The sequence below is a fragment of the Microplitis demolitor genome, chromosome 8 (assembly GCF_026212275.2).
Source record: "Microplitis demolitor isolate Queensland-Clemson2020A chromosome 8, iyMicDemo2.1a, whole genome shotgun sequence".
NCBI classification, from domain to species: Eukaryota; Metazoa; Arthropoda; class Insecta; order Hymenoptera; family Braconidae; genus Microplitis; species Microplitis demolitor.
In genome coordinates, this window is record NC_068552.1 from 17,351,718 (window position 1) to 17,370,468 (window position 18,751).

At 37.7% G+C, this 18,751-nt stretch overlaps 1 protein-coding gene across 4 annotated transcripts in view; it reads left to right on the forward strand.

The window, feature by feature from the left end:
• The window catches only part of LOC103578826 (transcriptional activator cubitus interruptus), a 71,441-nt gene that overhangs the window by 10,735 nt on the left and 41,955 nt on the right, over positions 1 to 18,751 (forward strand). For 2 of the 4 annotated variants that reach the window (XM_008560025.2, XM_053741183.1), the window contains 2 exons: positions 7,000 to 7,060; positions 8,451 to 8,749. In XM_008560025.2, the coding sequence (XP_008558247.1) occupies positions 8,496 to 8,749 (254 nt within the window). In that variant the 5' untranslated portion in view covers positions 7,000 to 7,060; positions 8,451 to 8,495. The remainder of the gene's footprint in view (positions 1 to 6,999; positions 7,061 to 8,450; positions 8,750 to 18,751) is intronic. The other 2 variants (XM_053741182.1, XM_053741184.1) reach the window with 2 other exon arrangements.

Genomic DNA, 18,751 nt, shown 5'->3' on the forward strand with positions numbered 1-18,751 from the left:
AATGCTACCGCTGTTAAACTTCTCGCTGCGAATACCTGGGGGTCCGTTAAACGTTATAAATAATTCCCAACGTTAAAATATATATATATGTAAACTGAAATATATAAGCAACGTTAATTAAGATTCGATGGATTTAATTTATTATTTTTGTGTAGGCGTCAAAGGGATATCTATAAATTCTACAAGAATATGTAAAAAGTTAAAAATATATAAATAATTTAGATACACATAACATGTATATTTCCAAAGACACAAAATGTCCATTGAATAATCAACTGTGGATTAAGTCTCTTGATCTACCGTTTATATCTATTTGGATAAAAAAAAATTATTTATATACATAGAGATGTAGCAATAGGTGTCCCACTGTTAACTTTGAATATATAAATATAAATATATATTTATGTATGTATGTATATGTATATGTATGTGTATGTGAGATAAGGTATTTTCTCAAATTAACTCAATCAGCTCATTTAGCCAAGTGGAAAACGAGTTTCGCGAATGTGAAACGAACGGTACCGAGGCGTCTGGGACTACTCTAAAGCGAAAACCGGGATTAATTGAGTCATTAGTTACGAGTGTGTGCGCGGGCTTAAGCCCGGAGCATATATAGTAATACTCATTCTCACTATATATGTATATGTGAACATCGCGTCATAAGACAAAAGCAGCAGGGTGCAGATTGTACAGTAAATGTATAAGAATAATATATAAACAGTGTAGAGAGTAATATAAGATCCCAAGGATTGGAGAAATGGGTCTTGGAGTTGTCCGAAGTTTGCAGTTTGGTGATGTCTTCTCCCGTCGAGCCCTCACCTCTCCGTCTCTCAGGAGGTCTTCGCGTGGGGGCGAGGCCACCATGTTCCTTCAGGATCACCGCGTCTCACTTGGCTCTATCCCTGGTGCTTTCACGTTCTCTCGCTTTCGGCTCGCTGGCGCGCGAGTACCGGCCACCTTGGGGCGCCTCCGGGTGGCGAACGGACCAACCTGTCTGCCTCGCGCCACCTCCATCCCTTCCATGACTTCTCCATGGGCACCACAAAAGCCCTTTCTTCTCTTTTGATCCTCTTCCAACTCTCTTGCACTCGTTCGTCTTCTCAAACTCTTGTCCCCTTTACGTTTATTCACTCCCCTCAACGGAGAATTGCTCTTGCAATATTTTTATTCGCATTTCCACTCCTGGGCTCCACTCCACCTTCCCCAGATCTCCATAGTCACATAACTCTTACTCTCTCCCAAACTCCTGCACTCTCACTACACACACTAGTGTACCTATAGCAATGCAATGTAATTCTGGTATAGTATGATTCTGATGCTGCACGCAGACTGTACACACGATTCTTCCCGTTAACGATATCGTTAACCAACCGATACTTTTCTCGAGACCGGATCAATTTGATGGCATAAACTTATACTTGTTTACTTTTCGACGTGCGGTATTTTAAGGGGCTCTATATATACATATATATCAAAAGATGTGTTGGAGTTGGGCTCATGTATACCGCGATTAAACGTACGTCCGTGATATGTGCAAACACCAACAAAAAGTATACAAATAAATATAAATACACACGATATATATTTATATAGTTAGTTGGCTGGCTGGTTTATTATTATTAGCATCAGTAGAGTGTGACGATGAAGTAAATGGACAACACAAGGGAGAGGTGTTGAAGTGTGTCTCTCAAATGGTATATCTGAGGCGTCTCTATTAAGACCATCGTTACGCGTTGATGAGTGGGAAAGGCGTGTCGACCCAGACGATTAACGAGACTCTGTTTTCTACAATACTCGAGTCTTTACTTTACTCTACAGTCTAACATTATTAGGATATTTAAGAAGTTGAAATAGATAAAACAATAATGATTATTCAATCTTAACTATGTTGGATAAAGTCTTTTTCGCTGTAATTGCTGTCCGGTTGTCGTCTTTATTCTTTATCCACCAACCGCACCGCGTGTTCATTTTTCCCACGGCACTGGCACTGGTACTCTCCGCACCGGCAATAACGAATAACACTAACTGGACATATATCTTCGGCTATCTCTCCGGCTTGCCAGCTTGTTTTTGTCTCATTCCCAAAATCCCAGGCAACGAGCTACAAATTATCTCGTATATAGTAAGCTAAAGCACACCAGCGGTCAATAGTTAAAGATAAAAAAAAACTATAAGTCTCAATAAAAACTAAAAAGAGAAATTTAAAATCTATTTCTATTTCTATATAAATACATAAATATAAATATCTATATAATACAAGTGGATATCCTAATACTGATGCTGGTTTATTTTTCTTCGACCGACTTATATTTAAGTCCAGTGGAGTTTGTTGTATATATATATACATATATATTTAATACAGGATGTTAAAGTCGATATATAGGAACAAGAGCTAGCACCCTGCGTGTCGGTCCAGGCGGCTCCTTTCCTACCTGATGAGCGGGAGGGCCAACGAGACCAGAGGATGACGGGGCGCACGCACGTCACGCCAACGGCGGCGGTTTCAACGGCAACGGCGGCGGCGGGTCCGATCCTCAGATGAGTAGAGGCCCTTCTACTCAGTAGATCTGAGTTAGAGAGAAAGAGATGCAACCTCGGTTAATGAGCTTGGACCACGGGGGGGCTGAGAAATCGCGCTGCTCTTTGCTCTCAGCCCTTTTCTCTCTCTCTCTCACTTTAGGGAACTGACTAACTCCCCAAACCCCTTGTAGTTATATTATAGCTATATTCATCAGAGTACAGTGAAACCTACTCCGCTATAGATGCCCGTGCCACCCTCAGGGCCCGTTTGTTCCTCCGTTGTTCGGCGATGCCCTCCCGCTTACTCAAACCACTCATACACTTATATTTCTGGGAACCAACCACGCCTCGGGTTTCTCGGGCTCTTTTTGGGAAGGAAATAATGCAGTTCACATGCCAAAATCAACCTACAAATATACTTATTTACAACGCACACAATAATCTTTTAATTTATTTGGGTCTATATTTTTACAAGGATTTTAACTCATTCAAATATACATATATTATAATGCATATAAATGTGATTAAGCAAGACATTAGTATGTGAGATGATAAATTATTAGGTTGGAGTGCTACTTGACAGTAGGAAGATAACTAAATTTTTGGCAGAATCGCGGCAGATCAAAGCTGCTTTTAAAATTAGAGGACTAGGTAAAAAGCATCATCATCATCATCATCATCATCATCATCATCATCAGCGGCAGGACGACTGGCTGTAGAAGGATACGAATAAGATAACTGTTGAGTTTGAGAGTGGGGTTTATCTGACCAACAGGTACCAAGGTGGAAGGGTCCACGACGTCATTGGCTGCCCCACTCTAAACAAAGGGGAACAGCGATCGCGTTCGCGGACCCAAAGGGCCAGACTTACTCTCACGTCTTTCGATACGTGCATTAATGTTTCGCCAATAACATTACAAGTGAACACATATACATTTCTATATATATATATATATATATATATAGGTATCAAATGTTGATGGTAAAAATAGCACAAGTCGGGACAAGAGCTCTCGATTATATTTTTTAGCGAGGCTGTTAGCAAACTGGTGCTGTTTGTAATAAAAATCTTTGGCGTAGGCGAGTTAATTAGTTTTTGATGCCCGAAACCACTTATATTCTCTCCTACAGTGTCCTCAGCTTTAGACATTTTATTTAACTATATATTACTCGCTCGGGACCAGGTTGTGAAACTCAAGATGTAGATGAGCTTGAGTGAGACATCGTATACGACAATATTGATGTCGGCGATTCGAAACGGTCGCCTTTTATCGGAGGACACTAGGTAGAATAAGACTGAGAGAAAGCGAGTGCTGAGCTGTGTCTTCTCATTCTTCAGCAGTAGAGATCCCATATACCTATAACTATATTAAATAGTATAGGACATATACATATAGACACAGATTGGACGTAACGAGCGGCGCGATGTTGCCGAGTTGGCTGTTAATATATAAATGTGTGGTGATGTGATGGGTACGTAAGTGTGTGCGGGGTTTTTTTCATTGACACCGGATTACATGGGAGAGAACTTAACCGTCTTTATCATCATCATCATCATCATCATAATCATAATGATAATAATAATCAGAAGCATCAGTAACCACTTTTTATTAACCTAGTGTGCACGCAATGTAATGCCAGACTGATTGGCCGCGTCTTCGCGGGAGTGCATGAGCTTTTTGTTCCCGCCATTTTCCAGTGAGTGCCGCTCTTGGATACTTCTGTTGCTGCTGTTGCTGATGATGTTTGCACGTAAAATCATTTTATAACAGTGTTTGCAAGACTCATATAAAATATATATATATATATTTTTTTTTATGTATATAATCGTATATAGAGAAGAAGGATTTTCGCTCGCTCAGTCATTCGTTATTATCTGTCTTTTTTCTCGCTCAGACTCTTTCATGTCTGGGATCTCAGGAGTTGGCTGAGAACCAGTTCGGGACACGGATAAATGAGTAGTAGACAAAGACAACGAGGACAGGAAGATGATGAAGAAGAGAAAAAAAGAGGAGAGATATCGTGGTCGCTGTCGTCGAGCGAAAGGTCTCGCGATGCGGTCCAATTAGGGCGCGGTCCATTTAGAAAGAAACATCCGGTGTGCTAAATGGGACTCGGGAGTCCCACGAATCTGGCAAACTGTCGTTTCGCGCGCTCTCATTGGTCATCATAAGCTTATGCTGCGTTATGTTCCCCTTACCCTTTCCTCTGTAGCTCGTTCAACGGTAATTAGGTTGCTCAGCAAGACACTACAGCATCACAAGCTGACTTTATAACACACTGATGTCCCCACAACAGCGAACGGGCAAAATGAGACGAGGATGAGAGACTGCAGCCGTCTCTTGTCTCAATTCTACACCGAAATCAGCAAAATAATGAGCCGAAGTAAAGGTGGACCCAAGTGTTTTATTGTCGGCAAAGTGAGAACGTGAGTGAGAAACGGCTAAGTTATTTCTCATATTGACGACTCGAATGTGAGATGTGATTATTTCAGCAGACTTGGGTATCCGAGTGCTCTGGACCCTCAACTCAACTCAATACTAATGTAACCACATCAGAGACGATTGAGCATCACACAACCGTATCGTAAAAGGAATAAGAAAGAGCGAGAGAAAGAGAGGTGTGGCTGTCGACTCTTGTTCCTCTGGTTCTCGAGCAACAACACATAACACCGCAACGAGCCGACGGCCGCTAGTTAATGACTCTATATGCACTCTCTACTCCATTCGGGTCCCTCTCATTCGAGCGGCGTTGATTATTAGGTCCCAAAACCCGAACCAGACGATTATGGACACAAGGGCGCGTGTGAGACATTTCAGGAGAAAAGTGTGGGCGATTACGACTCTATTCCCAGTACCGCCTGTCTGATGACGGCTCACTAAAGACGACACACATATTTTCATTCATAATTACATTATTTTATTTGTATCCAAACATAAATAATAATAATCATTATAGTACACTATTTATGTCTATACATATATTCCTCGATGAAAAACTATATGTTTATTATTCCTCTTGTAAATATGTTTGTAGATGTGGTAGGTTGTCATTGCGGGAATGAAACGCAAGAAAAAAAAAACGTTAAATTAATGATTTTACAACTAAACTGAAGTTATAAACCAGTTTGTTCGGACGGACAAACACATGTTGATAGTAAACCGATGCAGTTAAGTCGCTCTGCTCGGCAGGACCGCATATTTAAAACTTTTTGGCTTAACTTATTTAAAGAACATGATATGTAGTCACTGCTGCAGTGCTGCTGCTAAGGCTGGTATTACCGCGAGTGCGCCAGAACAGTGAGTACATGTACAGCAAAACTTTGACAGCGTAATTCGATCCGCATTGTCTTACCCAAAAAGTTTACTTACGATTTCCGCTCTTTAACAAACGTCACGGGGAACCCGTGTCAACGCAACTGTTAAACAAGTGGTGATTATATACAGGCCCACACGTGTTCCTTGAAAAACTCAACAGTATACACAACAGACGCCGACTCCCGACGTCGTGTCGGCGGCCTAACGATACTTGAGGCCCGTGGAACTGCGAAAAACGGGAGGAGTTTCGTTGACAGAGGTTCAAGAAAAAGATTTCGAATTATTTTTTTTTATTTTACACTCTCTTTCGGCTTCTTTTAAAAACTCTTCCGGTTCTTTATTTTTTATTCTGTTCAATTTTACGATTTATCGGCTGTTTTCAAATTATTATAATTTTCAAAAATTATCCTTTTTTAATTTATTTTATAGAATTTATTAAATTTCATAGAAAAAATTTTTTTAAAAATTTGGAAAATGGGCAGAGCAGTCCCAAAACTCTCAGGCTCAAAGAGCTCAAAAAATATTTTATTTTGTGTCAGACTAAGAAATTAGTAATAATTTAAATTGAAATTCCTTTTGAAATATTGTTTGCAGGATTTAAAAACAGAATGATATTTTTGGGAATTAAATTTTCTAGAAAAAATTTGAAAAACCGTCGACCCTATGGATCAAATTCTAAAACTTCCCTCTATTTTTGAGCTCTAGAAAAGCATCATTATACTTTTTTCAAGCTCTCTGAAGCTCGAGGACTTCAAAATTCTATTTTCGAGAGTCAAGCTGAAAACAATAACTTCTCGTTTTAAAAAAACTCAAACTTTTTTAGCGGGAAGTTTAAAAATAAATTCGAAATTTTAAAAGACAGCTTTGTTACTCTCCGTTGTGTTACTACTGTGTCATGCCTCTCACATTTCGTCAGTTCAAGGCACGTTTTCGACGACACTAATACGTCGACATACAAAATTTCGGGTACATTAAAAAAAGAAAAAAAAATAAATAGACTCCTTTTTACCCAATCAGGTCACGGAAGTCGAAGTCAATCTTTGGCCTGCCGATGGTTACAATGGTGGTCGGCAACAAGAGTAATTTTTTATTTTAAAAGGATATTTTGACCACCGGAAGTAGCTGAGAGTACTAACAAGCTCCTTTTTTTTTCTTTTTACAGGAGCATTGGAATGTCACCCCTACTATTTCCGGGCTTTGGGTCTTGAAAGAAAAATTATCAGGTACATTGAATCATAATAATTTTTTATATTTTTACGAGCATCAGACGAGTTAGCGGATAATAGTTTCAATAATAGTTCGGTCATTGTACAGCGAACCGTAGAGAAATAAATTTCAAAACTGAAATACAACAAACTGCTATTATAATCGTGAAACGTGACGTATAAATATACGTATATATAAGAATAAGAATAGGACTATAGATATATGAGAAGACAAGTAAAGCGGAGCTGGTTGTTGAAGGACGAAGAGAGCAATAATAGAAAGCCGGGGAAGTGAAGAAGAATCAGTGGGTGCTAGTTGAGTTGTCGAGCTGACACGCGTTCTCGTGGCAATTGTCCCCTCTCTCGTTACTCACTCATCACCTCTTTCAGTCTCTCTCTCTTGCTCTCGTTACTCAATTCCTCCTTGATTCCCCACCAGCATTCTCCCTCCAGGTCTCCGGTCCTCTTCGTCAGCCTCCACAGATCCGAGAGCCCTGCAGAGTTCGCACTGGCGGTAACAGACTGAACCAACAACTTTGAACCTAATCGAGAAGAACCAAGAGCTGAGTCGGCCGAGCCCAATACCACTCGAATACAGTCGAGCTCGAGCAAGAGAGGAGCAGAGCGAAGCTACTTTTTACCCAGCTCTCTTTACTCTCTCGCTCTTATTTAGAGTTTTCCATTCTCCCAACATAACAGCGCCTCCACTCCACAACTAAACTCAACTCAACTCGGTAACTCGGTAACTTGGTGGTGTATCGTACAGTACCTACTCTCTACTCTGTCGTACGCCCACTGGTGCACGAGCAAGAACACGACCAGCAAACGCACGCCTCGCCGTATTATATAGTACTACTATACTCCATCTCCGGTCTTCGTGTATTGCTTACTGTCCTCCTCACTCTCACACAACTCACGACACCGTGTGCTGTTGGCAACCCCTCCGTCTTCTTGGACTACTCAGTACCACCATACCCGTCAGAGGATAAACACCGTGACACTCGCTCAATTCAAACTACACTTTGTTTTATCTTTATAAATAAATATATATACATATATATATTTTTTTGGTTTATATCTATGTCGTGTTAAAGACATTGAAGAAATAACAAAATAATTATTCAAATAAATAGTTAATTTAAATCGCGTCTCCGTCGGCAAAGTTTGAATTAGTGGCGGGATTTTTGAAATTTTGAAAATGTGATAAAGTGTAGGTGAATAATTAGTGCGAATAATTTATAATGATGGATAATTGGATTACGAGATAAAAATAGTGACTTGGACTGTTTAAAATTTTGGAGTTAATTTGAAAATTCAAATATTTAAATTTTATAAACATTTAAGTGGATATTATTTAAAATAAATAATGTTGAGTAAACAGAGGGACAATTCTTGATTATTGTTGAAGGAGCCTGGTATCTGGAGTTGCGATAACTTTTGGAGTAAGTACAAGATGCCGGAGAAGGAGGTGGCTTACCACCAGGAGACCTTTTCCCTGTTGCCGCCTGCACCTCCGCCGCACCACCCCCACTCGGCATTTCATGCGGCCTTTCACCCTCATCCTCATCATGGGCCGCCTCCGCCGCCGTTTCATCCGCACCATGGACCGCCCCCGCCACCCCATCCAGCAGTCACCGCAGCATGGGAACATCACGCGGCCGCGGCTGCTGCTGCAGCGGCTGCTTTCCACGCTCCTCCGCCTCATCCGTAAGTACTTTTGTTTATAATAATAATAATAACTGAAAATAGTTTTAATTTATGTCAGTTGGGCCATGAAATACCATGAGGAAAGTCTGGCAGAAAAATTAAATGTTTGACTTTACATGTTTGCTCAATTAAATGGATTACGGGATAAAGAATCGGTGATTTAGGTATTTTAGTAGACGGTATAAGTTTAAATGCGTTAGCGGATCTTAAATTGTAGAACGACGTGTAAACTCGTCGTTATAACGGCGATTTAGTTACTGAAAAGACACACGATGTCTTGGTGTTAATTCATAGGGACATATTTACTGAGAAAGAACAAGACCAAGACCGAGACCAACACTAAGACTAACACAGATCAAGACGAAGATGAGCTGAGAATGAGGAGAAGATGGTCTGTGTAAAACGTCGTAAAATCACCTCGAGTTATTGCTGCAACCGTCGGAATTCCTGTCGGTGGCTACCAAGGGGTAAATTTATTTGCTACACTAATATAACTTACACTGGGAAAATTCGCGGCGCCGAGTTTCGGGTGCTAAGAAAAACAACCGGATAATTTATAAAGCCCCGAAATTATAAACCAGAGGGGCGTTACTGTTACACATTTCTTTATCTTTTTGTTTCGCTTATTTTGGGTGGTAGGTGCATTAGGAATCGAGATCGAGATGGAGTAAAATACGCAGTGGGATTGACGCAGCGACGGGACTGAAACTCGTGTGATTCCGAGACGCGGTATCGATACTTTATTTTTACTCCAAACTAAAATGCGGCTCTTTATCTACTCGAACTTGCGCTGACTGGTTACTTTTTATTTAAAACACTTTTATTTATTACCTCAAGATATTTTTGCCTAGCGAGTGTAGAGCTGAGTGTAGAGCGCAGAGTATTTTAGTTCTCGCGGGACTTAGATACTCGGAAGTCATTTGATTTTCATTAAACCATTTATATTTAACCGTTTGAAATGAATTTAAAAAACGTGTCTTGTCTTGGTAGTTAAGCTGAAAATAATGGAGTAGGAATGAAAATTATTATTGACACTCAACATTCGTCCCCAGTTGATGCAAGTTATAATACACACCGTGGGTGTAAGTTTGCTCGTAAAACCAACAAGATATACATCTTATAAAGGGAATTCCCTTTTATTTACTCCTTGTACTCTCGTACATACGTATACATATGTCTCCCCATCTCCATGAATATCTTTATTGCGCAAATATATGTACAGTACATACATCCATACATTATATTTGTTGAGCCGTAAAACTGGCGTTGCACTGGATCTTGGTTTCTTGGACAAGATGAAGAACCGACTATGCGGGTTCTCTTCCAGTTCATCGAACGCCTCCTTATCCGACGGGAAATCCGTATCAAATATTTTATTTTCATTTTTATTCTTATCCTCTTATGTTGATGTACATATATACATATATAACAACACAATGCAACACAATAGCTCAGCTCAATATGTTGTGTACCTTCCACCTCATTCTCAATACCACTCTCAGCCCGATCATTTATTTAAATCTCATTAAAAAAATAAAATATAACGCTCGGTAAAAAATACATATATATAAACATCTTACATATGAAAATATATTTCGTGAATAGAAATATGATAGGTCAATTTTTCAACCGTACGGATGAATTCGTTGCCGAGGCATTGAATAACTGACCGAAGAACAACTGCGTGAAAGGGCTTTCTTTGCTAACATAACACGCGTTAAATAAATATAAAAAGATAATATAAAATATGTATATGTATGAGTATGTACACATATATGGGTATAAAGTAAATAGAGATGATATTTAATGTTCCGGGATCGCGATATCGAGCGGAGAATCGTGGAGAGCTACTGTGCCCGGTCAATCTTTTGTTGCTTCTTCTTTAGCTCGTGATATCATCGGTCTCTCACCTTCCACTTTATTCCACTGTGTTGGAATAAAAAGCTCACAGTATCTTCTCCTGTAACATGGTATGCCTACATATAAATATACATAAATATGTAGATAGATGTATGTGCATAAAGCGTAACAAGTTTAGCAGTCGCGGTGTTGGTTCTTTCGCGTTTGCTGGTCTATAGTTTGGGCCTTAACTTGTCTTGAGTTGGCTAGTGTGGAATGGAGTAAATACTCCAAGACTTATAAAATGTTGTTACGAACTGCGGAGTCTCCAGAGTACGGCATGGACGGCGATACGATCCTTGGCGTGCGATTTATCATCAGTCCACCGCGTCCATTGATAAATTCCACGCATTCATAACGTATACGGCACGACGTTAAAAGAGAAACTCTAAAAGAGAGTGAGAATTAAATAAAGAGAGAAGTAATAACGTTTGCGCTCGCAGTGTGTAACTTCATAGCTTACATATATATTTATATTTATGTTTATTTATGCACGTATGGATGTATATGTGAGAATATTTATACGTGTATGTATTTATTGTTGGAAAAGACACGCGATACTCTGAGGAATGATACGTCGCGATATACAATGACGTGACCTGAGTTGTATCGATGCGCGAGAAATGACTTGAGAAACACCGGCCTTTGTGTTTGTAAATACGCTTAAAAAAACTATGGCTCCTTTCAATTATCTCGTCATTAATCTCGAGACAATCAAGCATTCTCGAGTCGTTATGGCGTGATATATAATTAAATATTAGCTTATCTGAAAGAGTGTTTGTTGAATCAAATAGTTTGAATGTTTAACATTTTATTTATTTTTTCGTTCAGTAATAATATATATATGTATATATATAAGTCCTGGTGTTTATTTCTGAGATGAAAAAGTACAGAGAGAAGAGAGACGATAGGCGACCTCGATTATTATTTCGTAAAATGAAAATACCCTGACGTGTATTTTAGGATTTGAATTAACGAGAGATCGCACTTTTTTCTCTTTTGATTCAACAAAACGTTTCGTGATCTAATTACTTAAGTGAGACAATTAACCGATGGTACACGCTGATAAACTTGATTTTAAATCATCCCTAGGGGTGAATTAAAATGTCGGAGAAATTCAGACGCGTGCACGCACTTAATGTTAAAACGTGTTATGCTCATCCTACTACTTAATCTCTGTACCTTGGGTTATATTAAATATACATATATACATATACATTTAATATAAACGCAAAAGGATATCCTCGAGGACTTTATTCTCAGAAAGTTACGGTGCTTTAGTTGGACCAAGTCGTTTTGCTGCGTGTACTCTTGTCATCTTCTATGTGATTCATGTTGACAAGAAATATATATACATATATATAATTTTATATGTATATTCGGTTTAAAGTAAAAGAGCAAACCCAAAAGGAAACAGGATAGTTTGTCGACTTTTCTCTTTAAATTTCTTGAGAAATGTGCCAGCCATGTGGTACTTATTGTCTCATGTATATATATATATATATGTATATACATATACTCACATACATATATTTTTTTTTTATTTTTCAAGTATTTAGTCAGGCTACCAGTATAAACTTTCAAACCATTTTTTACTTTAGTTTCATTTTAAAAAGATAATAAAAAAAAAAAAAAGAAAAAAAAAAAATTTTAATGGGTTGATAATTAAAGTGCATTAATTGGATAGTGGAGATATGCAATGAGAGTTTAAACGAGTGGAGTAGATGAAATAAAAATTAAAAAGTGTGTCCGTGAGTGAGGGTAGTGGCTGTGTACGTTGAGAGAGTTCACATCACATAAAATCTCATAATGCCAGTTGTCCAAACAAACGTACGTTGGCAGTTGTTATGGCGTCTGGAATTTACCACTCAAGAATATCTTAGGCAGGACAGAACCAGCAGCCTAAAGACTGGGTGATTCAGATGGAATCACTGCATCCGCTATCATCATGATTGCGTCTTTAAATTTCTTACTCTTCCCTTACGCTCCATTACTGTGTACTAGAGTAGATACTACGTATGTACATTGCTGTGTACCACCAACACAGAGATCCTTCTTGATGAACATGCGGACCAACAAGTCGAAACGTCTTCATGAAGCTGAATTGCCTCATGAGTAATTGGAACATGAGCGACCAAAAAGTTTTAATGAACATTCTCGGTTATTTTTTTATTTTATTTCAATTTCTCAACTTACATATAGTTTCTTTCTTTCTTTCTTTCTTTCTTTCCTCAGCCTTGTTTTATTTTTTTACAAAAACCGCCGCCGAGTTCTTTACTCATCTCGCGCAATCGTAAAGATAACTACTCCATTAGTACTGGGTAAAAAGCATCCGCGTATAAAATTTTCGATTTTAAAATAGCACATACCTCCATTTACATATATATATATATATATATATATATATATATATATATATATATATATATATATATATATATATATATATATATATACATACATACATACATATGTCTACTCATATATTTATTATTAGCATTATTATTATTTGAAAGTTTAAAATTTATTCACTGTCAATAGCTTAATGACAGTTAGCTGACGGAAGTGATGAAATAAAAATTTTACGATTATTTTAATTATTTTTTTATTTTTTTAACACATAATATATTTTTACAATCTGTTATAAAGACATTTTAATACTTAAAATCCATTGCTAAATATTTCATCTCGGTAATTTTAATAAATATTTAATCCAAGTCAATGTCCGATTATATTTAAAAAAAAAAAATTAGAAGCTTTCATAAAAAATAAAATATAAATTGAGAGTCTTAGAGAGAGTTTCAGCAAAGTGAATACGCTTATAGTTACACACACACACACACACACACACACACACACACACACACACACACACACACACACACACACACACACACACACACACACACACACACACACACACACACACACACACACACACACACACACACACACACACACACACACACACACACACACACACACACACACACACACACACACACACACACACACACACACACACACACACACACACACACACACACACACACACACACACACACACACACCCTTACATGATCACAATAATAAAAGAACTCTGAATAAAGAATACGAAGCGTATCTGGGATGCTTTTGCCGCACGGTTGGGCGTGCATCCGATTATCTTTTGGTAACTCAATCTCTCCTCTTCGAACCACTTCACCGGTGGGTTCTCCCTCTCTTACCTTCTATAAATGACTCTATCCCTTTTTTTAGGACTACCCAGCATCAAAAATAAAAATCACATCGATTCCTCCCCCATCCTCCTCTTATGTATGTACTACAATCTTAAAACTCTTAGCTTTATTATTTATAGCCAAATAAAAAGCATTGCTGTCGATGTAAATTAAAATTATTGCACAAAAGTACTTGTAACTTGTAGTGCGTATCTCAAGTATTCTTATATGTACGTTCAAAATACATATACATCACACATGTTGCCAACGTACATTCATACTTCAATAAATATGTATAGATATATATAGATATATATACGGTGTCAAGTAAGACACAACATTCGAGCCCATCTCCCAGCAGGAGACGACGTCTTCATGTCTTTTTTTTCCACTCTTCTTCTTGTCAGGTGCGAGAACCCGATCGCAATAAGCCCGAAGAACAAGACGAGGATGAGGAAGAATATATAACTCGCGGCTTCTTTACTACTCTCATGTGATTATCCTGTTGGCAACTTTTCTCTCTACTCTCACTTATGCTCATTACCATTACCATTATCATTATTATTATTATCATTATACTTATATTAACTACATATCAGTGGACGATGATTTTATTAGCATAAATCACTATCAACTCATCGATTTATCAAACATAAACGTAAATAGACATAAATTTTACTTTGAACTTTATTCTACAGAATTATCCTCGGGTATGCGCTGTACGGTGTAGATACTTATACTTATACCTTATACAACTAAATAAACCAGACATTGAGACATACAATCGCGGATATATATTTTTAAAATGGTATCCAAGCAAAAGTTGACCTGTAGCCTCGCGTCCACGATTCGACGACGATCAACTTTGCAAACGGAGTAGCGCACGAAGATACGCCGTGAACTGGGCACGACCATGCATCATCCGGCCCAGACAAAACTCTCTCTTGATGTTATTTTATCCAACGAAACAAATCCTATTGGCTGGCCAACTTCAATTCTATATCATCTCTTTGCACATTTATTTCATTATTTTATCTTATTTAAACTTCTTCATGCCCGATCTTTGATGTACGGCCATACATGTTGGCCTCTTTAGTCCCCGGTGTGCCCACAACGCGCCGCCTCTGTCGTCTTTTTCTGGGCCTCGCGCATCCAGGCCCTACACAGTCGGTCTTTACACTTGACCTATCGCCAACTTCTTCAGCAAAGCTTTGACTGCGATATATCAAACTTGCTTTCAAATATTGTACCCAAAATCTTATTTTTCCTTTTCTTTGAATTTATTCCCACAATGCTGCATTAATAACTCGAGCACTTAAATGCACCTCAACTTGCAATAAAATTTGTTTAGTAAAATCTCAGTAACGTTTAACGTTAATGGTAATCCAGTCGTAACTTTGTTTACTCGAGTCCTCGGTACCTCTACTCTACTCGGTGAAATTGAGTATATAAGGGGATGTAAATAAAAGTAATTGTGTTTGTGGCCTTAGACCTCTCTTAAGAATACAGAGTACAGAGTATATATGTAATAACGCAAGTAAGAAAGACTATGGGAAATAAAAAATAGTGAATATAACAGACCAATAATGGTTTTTCTGACGGCTTTACTCTCTCGTCTGTGGGTATTAAAGCTACGAAAATAAAAAAAATGAGTTAAAAATCATACGGTGGATAAGATCTCTGGTATTCTCTTCCTCAGCTAGTGGACGCCGCTGTTCAAGGATAATTTAGTAATTACGGCCAGATGCTTGCCCCACGGGCAAATTTCACTGTCTCTCTCTCTCTCTCTCTCTCTCTCTCCATCTTTATCCCTTGCCTATTTCTTCTTAATTTCTTTCTTCCACACAACTCTATACTCTCTCGCTGACTGGTGATGATGCTGCCGCTTCTATTCTGCTGGTATATAATATACACAGTTTGTACGATGGTGTAATCGGTGGTGATTCCGCGTCTCATCTTCACATCGCCTTTTACTTTAACAACTAATCTATCCGACTATCCTTTAACTCGCACATCCAGTCCTTCCTTATTTTCTTCATCTCAGAAAACATATGCTTCATGAACACACCGACACGTGTTAGTTTAAACCATGATAAATTGTCGACAAACGAGGGTGTTCCTAAACTTAAATAAGTAGTTATCAAAGTCATTTTATAATTTACAACATCAACAATTTTTTTTTTCTTCCAATTACATTTTATACAAAAGTATAATTTGAATAAATTATAAAAGTTGAGCTGTGAATCGGGAGTTAACGAATCAAAGGATGGCTTAATGCTCCAAATGAAATTGAAATATTTAAGTGTAACAAATTTTACCTGCCGTCTCAAATCGGTAGAGCAGCTTTATCAGACGGCAGCGGCTGAGGATTACGGAAGATTTCACATGACACGGCGTAGTAGCAGAGATGAGTAGGATACGGAATAAGGCTGAGTAATATAAAGACGCGTTTATATATATATATATACAGAGAGCAAACAGAAACCAGGCGTGGTTGGGCATTAGCATTAACGCGAGCGAGCGAGGGCATTAATCAGGATTAAACGGGCTGACTCGTCGCGCCGCGGCCAGCAGCACACTTGAGACCAAAGACCAACAGCATCCTCAAACTCAAACCACCACACATTTTAGTTTAAGTGAAAGAGATTTTCGGTACGCCGAACACCTCCAAAACTTGTACTACTTTTTTATCTCTATTCTCCCGGTTGCTTACGTCTTTTATTTTCATTTACTTTTTTTTTTATTATTTTTGTTATTATTCTTGTTCTTTCGCTCTCGCAAGAAATGACTCGGACGTTCATTTGTCAAACTAAACCATCGTCCGCCACGAGATCCTTTCATCAGAATCGTTGCTTTAAGTCTTCAAAGAATCAAACAGCGACAGCCAACATGGATTATAAGAGTTTGCATAATTTTATAGTCGGAAAAAAATTTTTTTTTCTAAATGAAAGATTAATGACATGTAAGATAATTGCGTGTGATTTAAATGTTTTTATTTTTAAAAAAACATTTTTTTTTTTTTTAAATTTCATTCCTATTTTTTCGTGACAACTGTCGGTAGTTCGGGTTACCAATGATTGATGTTAAAAAATAAAATTAACGATGACACCATCATTGGTTTCTGTGTATTCTCATCATCAGTGTAATCATGATCGTCGTCATTTAATCACACATTGCCAGACAAATTCAATGCGAGCACTGTTATATTAGTGGTTTCTATTCATTTATTTATCAAGCGGCCAACAAGCATCGTAGAGAGCTCGTGAGTTCATTGATATCACTCAATTAATAAATATAAATAATTCCCTCTCGTGATACTGCTCAGCATCTCATGGCTCTGTACATCTGCTTTGGAATCTTAATTCGCGCTATTGATTTCACATAAATATTAATAGAAAATTCCCGCGTTATTTATTTATTAAAAGTGTAACTCAATACATCAATAGATTGTATGAGTGTCGAGCAGAGTGAGTTGTTAATAAAAATAAAGGATTGATGAAAAAATAAGACGGAGGATAATAAGAGCGACGTGTTGAGAGTAAGAAATATTTAACGAGTAACGATAATTTCTCGCACATTTTACCCCAGGGAGCCAAACAATTACCGTAAGTCGTTGACAGCCCGCAGAGTGAGAGCTGGGAATCACTCTCGAGAGACTGATGTATAAGAAGTAAAGATGAGTCGGATTGGAACCTGCTGCCTACCAAGAGTATTGAAGAACCGAGGACTTGAGACTTAAACCACCTTGCCGGCACCTCGAAACGCATAAAGCAAATATGGCGGCCATCAATCGCGTCTCGAGAACCTTGATGAAGACTACCTCCACGGGGTGTCTATTAATTTTCTTTCCACTTCCTCTTGCCACTCCAGTCGTTGTTCATTATATCATTACTTCATATTCCCAGGCCTTAATCTCTCTGTCTTCAAAAAAATTATCATTTTTTTTTCTTTTCAAAAAAAAAAAAAAAAAAAAAAAAGTAAATAAACTTTTCTTCCCAGTAGTTTTGGAACTCAATCTCAGGGTTTCTGATTAAAAAATATTTTGTTTTTTATTTTTATTTTTTGTTATCCACTTCTTCTCTCTATTTTGCCTCTGTTACATCCGCAATAATATTCCGTGGTGTAGCCGCGTGGCGCATTTATCTCACGGAATAAATCGTCGGTGATATTTTACCGTCGAAAGTCGACGCCTGGCTCCGGTTACGCTCCCCCGTACGATATTTCATTTCCATTGCTTTGCCTTTGACCGTTATTTATTTTTAATATTATATTAACATAATACAATATTTAATATTTTATTTCACTTCCACATATAAACATTTTGTTTTATATACGAACAGTACCATCAATAACAAACTTTTTTTTTCAAATAACCAGCCAATTAAAAATTCAAACTTTATACATATATTTTACTTTAATACTTCAAAGTACACATAATTTGACAAAAATTATCATCAAAGACTGAAATATATATATATATATATATATATTTACCTGCTCAATTAAAATATTTACTTTTTTATTTGATAATAATTTTTTTTTCCTATAAAAAATATATTATTCAACATTTATGAGAATTTAAAATTGAGCAGAAAAATATTTAAAAGTATCAGGGTGTGACGATCATCAAAAAAATATAAAAAAAAATTATTTGCGACACTTAAAACGTTACAATTATACATACAAATATATTTATATGTATACATGTATATATTTATAGGCTTAAAACGACATCACATCCCTGAATCCACAGAACAGGTTCTCGGGTGGAATGTACACATAATTTCCCGCGTTGATGCCAATAAAAGGAGCGGGTACAATTTTATAAGCGTGCCTTTTTAGCGCCTCCTTCTTCACAGCATGACACACGTACACACGCACGTAA